An 8,831-nucleotide genomic window follows, 5' to 3' on the forward strand; every position below is an offset into this window, starting at 1 on the left:
ACACATACATTTGGGTGGCAAAGCCAGACATTTCCAAGAGTCAGGTAGCAAAACAGGTGCTTGCAAGCATCAGATTGGATTATACAGCTTGAACTTTGGAACATGTGACCAGATGCCAGTCATGATGAGACTGGGAGAAAGTGACAACAAGGGTGCTGTGTCTCCTTTGCATTTGGGCAGGGCAGCCAGCTGAGAGCGGCTGGAGCAGGGGAGCTGTGGTGGAGGGACTGCAGTCCAAGTCTCCCTAGGAAGAGGCAGGTAACCTGTTGAAGCTTCCCACACACTTGAGAAGCCTTTGCAATCCTTATTCATAAGGACATCTCATGTCTGTCTTACAGAAGGACCAACAGGGAAAAATAATTAGGAAAAAACAGCTTTTATTTGATACTTTTATTTATATGCAAAACAGCTCACCATTCATGAGAGATATGAAAAACGCATCAGATAGAAACCAGATTTATCTATTTTCACTACAAAATATTGCATTATATAAAGCAACATAGACACACAAAAAAACCCTGAAAAAGACTAAAATCTTTGGATAGCAGATGTGTTTTTTTTCTTTTTCTCTTTTGTCCCTAAAATGCGCTTCTTGTTTTAAGAGATTCACAGCAAAGAACATGAAACATTTTCAGGTTATAGAATTTTTTTGGTTGTCACAAAGGAAAGCAGTCCTGGATTTACTTTTCTTTCTTTTTTTTTTCTTTTTTTTTTAGGAAAAAATGTCCTTTCCTAAAAATATACCACACACATACACACCCACGCTCACTCCCACACACATGCATGTGTACACACACGCACATATACACCCACAAAGAAACTACTTCCCTTATAAACGATTTTCAAAGTACTCTTCAGACGCAACTATAGATCAGAATAACAACAAGTTTTAAAAAAAGAAAAAACTCTCCTAGTTAAGTGCTAGTGGTTGTTGATCCCACACAAGGAAAAAAAGAAAAAGGTCAAGAACAAATGCCTTGATATATATAAAATATACTTATAAACGGGGGGGGGGGGGGGGGGGGGGTTGTGGTACACAAGTGCAATATAATTGGAGGGAAAAAATAAATTAAAAAGAAAATAAAATTAACACTGTATTGATCCCAACAAACACTCATAAAGTCAAACATAATATTCCACAGGAGAAAGTGTAAACACCCGACTATAGAAACCAATTGGCACGAAGTATCCAAAGTAAAATTGCCACCACTCTGAAAAATAAATAAATCTTGAAAAAAATAAATTGTCAACTCCTTCTACCATAAATAAAAAATAGTTATTTTTAACTGCACCCATGGGTCACACGTTTAAGGTCACAAGTAGATGTTTTTGGATATATATAAAGGGGCACTTGACAGCCTGAAGAGACAATCCGGTTTTACACTTCTCTTCGAAAAGCGGGCTCTGGACCGGGCGGGAGCCCTCCGGGGGGAGCACAAGCAGCAGGGACCCCCCGGCCCGCCGCCCGCCCCGGGGAAGGCGCTGCCCGCCGCGGCCGGACCCGGGGCGGCGGGACTGGGGGTCCCGGGGCTCCGGGCGTCCGTCGGGCGCTACACGTCCAGCACGTGGTTGAGATAGGAGATATAGCAGATGGCGAGGCGCAGGATCTCGATCTTGGAGAGCTTCTTGTCGGGGGGCAGGGTGGGCAGCAGCTTGCGCAGCTCGGCGAAGGCCAGGTTGAAGGCCTCCACGCGGATCCGCTCACGCGTGGCGTGGGCCGAGCGGTACTTGGCCGTGGCGCGGCGCCGCCGGCGCTTCTCCTCCCGGCTCAGCGGCGGCGGGTGCAGCCCGGGCCGGCCCCCGCCGCGGCCCTCCCCGCCGCCGCCGCCGCCGCCCCGGCCCTCGCCGCCGCCGCCCTCGGCGGGCTCCGGGTCGGAGACGCAGCAGCTGAGCGCCTGGGCGTCCGCGCCGCCCAGGGACTCCGGGTCGGAGGGCGCCGAGGAGGGGTGGTCGGAGTCGGCAGCTTGGTCCGGGCTAAGCATCATCTTGGAGGGGGCGGAGGAGCCTTCCCGAGACAGAGAAGCAGAGAGAGCGGGTCAGGGCCCCGGCCCCGGGATACCGGGGCAAGGCGGGGAGCAGGGACACGGGCAGGACACGAGGGACATGCCGGTCCCCTCGCCCTGCCACTGGCTCCGGTACCGCCCGACCGCAGCAGGGGGAGAGCCGGGTGGACGAGTTGCGGCTCCTTCAGGGAGTACTAATGAGAGCAATATCGGGGATAAACGGTACCCCGTCATTTAACCATCCCTTCTCTAGCGTTTGACAGCAGCTTCTCTGGAATATACTTCCTGCCGTTATTCCCTGCGCTTCCTTGGGCGTTGAAAGAGGCCCAGAGAGCAATAGATTTTTTTTTTTTCAAGCAAGCTAATATCCAGCGTTTCAATAATATGGTGATTCCCCGCCCCCCTCCCCGTCCAGGCCCCCAATTTTAATATTGTCCTTTCTCGCCTGCCAGTTTCTGCTTAACTGTTTCTCTTTCGGAAACGCTCTATGGGATCCAGGCTACAGACATGATACTTTTAAATACACAGCTCAAGGATACACAAATATAACAAGGCCAGTGGGGAGATTTATTTCCCCATTCCCTACGGGATTCGATGTATCTGCTAGGCTCTCCCCTTCGCTCTTTTCTCTGTGCTACTTCTTTTTTTTTCTTTTTCTTTATTTCCTTTCCTGCTGCTAATCATACAGACAGTGATTTGCTGGTGATCAATTGGGAATGTTTGGAGAGTTTCCGTTTCCTAAGCGTCGGATTCAAAAAGAAACAAAACCTCAAAGCAGAGGCCGAACTTTTCCATCCCTTTAAATTTTCCCTCCTCTCCCCTCCCTGCGCGAAAAGAGGGGGAGGCTAAATAAATAAATAAATAAATTCGGACGTGCCTTTCAAAAGAAAATTGAATCGTATCTTCTTGCGGCCTCACAGAGCACCATCTGTCATGTAGACAGCAATACAAATCCGAGCGCGTCCGTGGACATGCCGGCATGTAATAAAACAATACATCAGGCAACTAGTGAATAACCTTGGACACAAATGTATGTGTGTGTGTGCGTGCGTGTGTGCAGCTGGGGTGTCGAGCGAGGTGGGGAGCGAGCCCAGTGGAGGAGGGAACATCCCATCCTCCCTTCCCCGAATTAAGACTGCGAAGTATTTCCACATAAAGTTTCCAGGGAAAGTCCCAGTCGGGCCTCACACACGGCTGGGAAAAACAAACTATTATTATTATTATTATTGTTGTTGTTGTTGTTGTTAACAATAATAATAATAATAAAACCCATCACATGGGCAGGAGGAATTCTTCCCAGGCAGGGCTAGAGCCAAGCCGCCCCACAACGAAGCGAGACGCGAGGCACGCGTGGCGGGGCAGAGGGGCTCCGCCGGGGGCCGAGGCTCAGGACTGGGGAGTGGGAGAGAAGAGCTCTTCCTTCTTTGGGAAAGGGCCAGGGCCGTCGGAAACGCTTTCTCTTCGATTTTTAATAAGGAGCGTTAATCAGGCCCACAAGGCAGGGGTAGGGGAAAAAAAAAAAAACATTAGCGCGCAAGTCAGGTATCAGGTCTCGTGGGGCAAAAAGATACAGAGGAAAGGTTTAAAATCACCTTTCAACTGGCATCCAAGCGAGGGGGCTTATGCAAAAAGCACGCTAGAGAGGCAGGATTTTCAAGGTGATTATACGAAAAGGGCGATTAAAGCGGTGGTTCCTGAAGAAAGTTGCTTAGAGGTTTCTCTACCGGTGTTGAATTTTGCTTTGATTTGGATTTATCTGTACGGTGGGGTTTGGCGAGCTGATCCAGAAAGAGGCTCTTCCCCCCCCCTACCCGCATACCCTCTATTAAAAAAAAAAAAAAATTATTATTATTATTATTATTCTTACACTAAACCCATGGCCCCTGCTACCTGCAAAAGGGAAAGATATTGTTAAGGCTGCTTACCTCAGTGGAGTCGTTTGGATAGCCTCTCTCTCCAAGTCCCCTCGCCCCCTCGGCGATTCCTTTACAGTTCAAATGACCCTTCGGGAGCGGAGCATGGAAAAATTAAAAAACCAAAATCAAATAAAATTAATTACGAGCGAAAAAGTGTCCTCGAATAGGGAAAGGCAGATCTCATCCCTCGCCGCGGCCTCCAGCGCTCCAGTGATGGGAGATGTTATACTGTCGTGTTTGTTTGCGGAGTATAAATAACAACTTAAGTTACTTACGATGCATCAGGGGAGAAAAAGCTTTTCCCCATCAAAGTCCTCCTCCGCCCGCTTGTCCGGGGCAGCGGCTTCAGCGCACTGGCGGCTTTGACCGGTCGGTTTTAGAGGAGGAAAGTGCCCTCTCCCCGGTTTTCTTCCTCCTCTTCCCCGACCGCGATAAATAACAAAAGGGATGCGGCAACAGCACCGGCACCGTCCGGGATTATTCCCTCTCTCCCGCCCCCTCAGCCTCTCCTTCCCTGCGGCAGCCCCGCCGCTCCCGGGCCGGGCCGGGCCGGTCGCGGGGCCCGGGGCGCGGAGCCCGGGGCGCGGAGCCCGGCGGCGCTGCCGGCTTTGTTCCGCCGCGGCCCGGCGCACAGGCACGCCGCGGGTCGGGGTAACAATGCGTCGCTCCCTCTTTTCTTCTCTATTCTTTTTTTTTTTTTTTTTTTTCTTTTTTTTGGGGGGGTGGGGGTTGTAATGTGAGGTTTTGTTAATTCACCGGTCCGGCGGAGAGGGGCAGAAGCGGGGGAGACGCCGTCGGAAAATGAATGTTTGGTTTAGTTCTTCTTCTGGTCCTTCAAGAACTGGCGAGGGGAGAATAAAAAAAGATAAACGAAACCCCCATCCGTCCCTGAGCTTCCTAACTTCTCCTGCATCTTTCGAGTGAAAAATAAAGGAAAATATACGAACGCTGAAAAAGAAAAACAAAACGAAATAAACGAAAATCTCGGCGCGGGTTCGGAGCGGCTGTGAGAGATAACGGCGGTGCAGGACAAGGTACGCTCACATGCATAAAAAGAAAGTGCAGTTCCTCCTCCCACCCCTCCCGGAGTGGCAAAGAAGCCAAGGAGGGGTGCGGAAGGTGGCAGGAGCGAGACAGACAGACGGAGCAGAGATGCGTGTGGCTCCACTTCTGGTACCAAAGGGTTTCGCCTAGAGATGGTCGGAAGAGATAAAGGCTTGGAGAAAAGGGGGCGGCATTTTTTCCCTCTTAAATTGGTATTTAATGGGAAAGCCTATTGGACAGAAACCTGGACACGAGTCACTTAATTGGACTTGACATCTGTCACAGTGTGGGAGTTTTCACAGCCCAAATATTTTCAGCAGATCAGATTCTCGCTGAATCTGTGCCACAAATTATAACAGTTGAGAGCAGCCCATGATATAAACCCTAGCCTCTGGATATACAGTCTCTAGCCGTGCTCGCTCCCACTGCCGTCGTCTCCCCCCGCCCAAATATTGGATACCCACTGATCTAGAAAAACACCGCTGGCATTTCACATGTAAGCTAATAAATAAGCTTTAAACATCAATTTTCATCACGTATACCAAGCTTGTGGAGAATCATCAGACTGGTTTCTTAGTTCTTTTATTTCGGTGGTCCCCCTGCTCTGTCTCCCACCCACCCCCATTCCAGTGTGTGGCAGGCATGGACCTGTCAGAGCCAGGGGGGCAGAAAGGCTCCCACACTCCCTCTGCCTCCTGCCCTCCCTGCTCCAGTGCACAGACAATGAGGCGAGGGAGTCAGCCATGAGTCTGTGGCTTTTCTGCTCTCAAGGGGCTGGAAGAAGCCAGGCCCCTTAGTGCCTGAGTCAGGGGATGCCTATGACCAAAGTGACTCCTTTTGCTGTCACCCTGCTCCAGCCCCTGCCAGATGGCAGTGCCTTCTTTGCTCTGATCCCCATCACCCTCCCTGCAGATCCCTTCAAATGGGTGCCATAGCCACTTTTCTGGGTGTAATAATCTTTTTCCATGGGGACTTTTCTGTGCCAGGAGCCTGAACTGGTAGGCTCTCTTTGAAGCTGCCAAAAAGGGACAGCAGGAGGCGTGGGTAAGACAGAGCAGAATTGATTCTGCTGCTCACCAGCATCTCAGTGGGTGGTTATGGGTCCCATCAGCAAAAAGCATGGGGGAGAGGTGGCAGGAAGACACTTGCAGGGATCCCTGAGTGTCATCCATATGCTGAAAGATCTCTGAAAGGGGAGAGGTTCTGCACTTGATATAATTTACAGGACCATAATAAGAATGAGTAGCATACCTGAGTAATTTTGAGTTTTGTCTATTTATTTTTTTTAATGGTGGATACTGTTGCACAGAATATAACCCCCCTGCATGACACCTGGCCCATTAGGGAAAGAAATTCCTGAAAGTGGATCCCAATGAGCACTTTTCCCAGGGACTTTTGGGGATTTATCTCTCTTCTCCTACCCATAAGAAGTCTCCAAGGCAGCAGGAGGCTATCACTTGCTCTGACCCCACAAACTGGCACTGGTTCCATGGATATCCAACATGAGCTCAGCAGGGCTTCTGGAGATTCTTGGCTAAGCTATCCTTGCCTGCAGTGGGACATGCCAGGAAGATTCAGATGCAGGTCACTGAAGCTGTGGCACATCCCCAGTCAGCCCACCTTACTGGTAACCTTCACAGATGCTCTTTGGAGATCAGGATCTGAGCCGTTCAAGGTCACTGTGCTCCATATTCCAAGACCCAAGATCCCATTCCATCAAATGACCATGATCCCAGACTTCAATGAGAAAGCTGTGGAGGAGACCTTCTCCAGCTCTTTTTTGACTGTGGCTCAGTGCTGGGGGCTTTGGCTTGCAGTGCTCCCCAAGGTGTAAGTCTGAGGCCTCAGCCCACAGAAGCTGCAGGTGATGGAATAAGTAGCTGGCTAAGGCTGCCACAGATAACAGCCAGGAAGCTGCTAATTCATGCAAGCCACCCTGCTCTCTGCTACAGATGCTGTCATCATATGGCTTGCTTTTTAGTTTTAATTTTCAGGAAAAGACCAAACAGTTGCTTCACAGTGCTGTTCAGTTATGATGGACATTTTTGACACCTCATAAAACACTGATTACTGCCCCTGGGATTTGATTACCCCACTGCTCCACTACCAGATATGTTAAATCTAGAGGATCCCAGTTTGCCCTGGGCATGCCAGGCCTGGGGTGTCTTCCCAAGCCTCTCTGGTGGGATACTGCAAATATTCTGACATCAACTGCAAGACACAGGGTGTAGTCTGTATCTTTAGCCTTAAAAAGATGGTCAGAAATGCTGGAGCTGACAGCCTGGCTCTTCTTTAACCAAATAAAGCCCTAAAGCCCAGAAGCAAAGCCAAATTCTCATAGCAGAGAGCTCTCCTGTCTCTCACCACTCACAGCTGGAGCAAGAGGCTGGTTCTGAGAGCTCAACATGCATGGGGCCAACTGGCCCAGGCGTGGAAGTCACCTGAAACAATCAGAAATTGAGGGACAAAAGTGGATGGAAACTAAAAGTTCCACTTTGACAAAGGATGGATGACTATAGCTCTTTCTCAAGCTCTATTTGTCTTTTCCCTAGGAAATAGCTCACAGCAAGTGGAGACCTACATGTTGGCAATCAGCATGGTCCCAAAGGAAGCTGCATAGATGCAAAGCCACCTTATGATTTATATCCCCAAATACACACAGAGCCAGCCACAAATCTGTGCTTGGCCTCTTCACTAAGCAAGCACCTCACTGGCATCAAGGCAAGCTAAGATTCCCACTAAGAGGGAATCAAAGATGCCCTCATTGGCATGAGCAGCACTGATTTAGCTTCTCCATAAAAGATGAAACTGCAACCTACAAGTTGCACCTGCTGAAGAGAAAGTGAATAGGAAGAACAGTGGCACAACAAGGGTCTCCAGACTGTACAATGGGCATCCAGGGGTGTTGTATGGCTGTGGCCTTACTGCAGACTAAATCCAGGATAGTGAGCCTTGCAGCACAGGTGGACATGAATCTAGTGAAGGAGAATTTGTGATTTCATTTTGTCATGCTGGAGGGTTGTAAGGGAGTCATGAATATCTCTTCTTTACCTGGCTTGAGATGTTGCCTGGCTGGAGGTACAGGAGAAGGGGAAGTGGTTTCCTGTGGACAAAACTACAGCTCACACTGCTCCTTCCCAGAAACCTCTTAAGTTTAATGAGAATGAAAGGTGTCCAGAGAAGGACTCAGTATGAACAAAGCCACACCCAACCTTTGTTGGGGCCATCTCACTGAAAAGCAAGACGAAAATCATTCTATTTTGACTTCCAGGGCTTACTGACAAGCCAATAAAACCTTTTGATCTAGACTGCTCCCTAGGTAAGTCCTAACACAGAACTAATATTAGTTAATTCATTAATGATAGCAAATAAAAGTTACCCACTCCTGTGAGACTTACAGTAAAGTGTCACAGGCCACCAAACAATATCAAGTCATAGGTGGGATTGAATTTGTGACAGACACTCACAACTCATGGTTTTTCAGGCTTCAGGGGTATCAGACTTTGGAAAGACAAGATTCAGAAGAGCATTTTCTTCAGGATGTAGTACAAAGAGACAAGACTGAAAACAGTGCTGCCATGTAATGGCATTTTATATAAAGAGGGCACTTTCTTGTGTGAACATCTCATATTCACATTATGCAATGATTTCAAGGTGATGCTATTTGTGAGAATAGTCTGGTTTGGTGTGTAGCCTCTGAAAGCCTAAAAGGGTGAAGCACTAACACCCTGAAGTGGCTATATGTCCTAAGAAGATGTCCTTCTGGCCTGGAAAAGTAGAACAATGAAAGAATCCAACTTCTCTCTCCAGCACTGGGCCAGATATTAGATATTGGGCAATAATTTTTCACTTTTAGCTTGAACAAATC

General features: G+C 48.8%; 1 protein-coding gene across 2 annotated transcripts; it reads right to left on the minus strand.

Annotated features, from left to right (window-relative positions):
* Positions 1 to 360: 360 nt before the first annotated feature.
* NHLH2 (nescient helix-loop-helix 2) lies at positions 361 to 5,344 on the minus strand. Of its 2 annotated transcripts, XM_030266090.4 has the most exons (3): positions 4,195 to 5,343; positions 3,929 to 4,006; positions 361 to 2,005 (listed from the first exon to the last, which is right to left on the minus strand). In XM_030266090.4, exon 3 carries the CDS (start codon positions 1,983 to 1,985, stop codon positions 1,551 to 1,553), a length of 435 nt encoding a protein of 144 aa, XP_030121950.1. In that variant the 5' UTR covers positions 1,986 to 2,005; positions 3,929 to 4,006; positions 4,195 to 5,343; the 3' UTR covers positions 361 to 1,550. The 2 variants fall into 2 exon arrangements, with proteins under 2 accessions (XP_030121950.1, XP_072781515.1); XM_072925414.1 differs by having other exon boundaries at positions 3,929 to 5,344.
* Positions 5,345 to 8,831: the final 3,487 nt, after the last annotated feature.

Source organism: Taeniopygia guttata, chromosome 1, assembly GCF_048771995.1.
Source record: "Taeniopygia guttata chromosome 1, bTaeGut7.mat, whole genome shotgun sequence".
NCBI classification, from domain to species: domain Eukaryota; kingdom Metazoa; phylum Chordata; class Aves; order Passeriformes; family Estrildidae; genus Taeniopygia; species Taeniopygia guttata.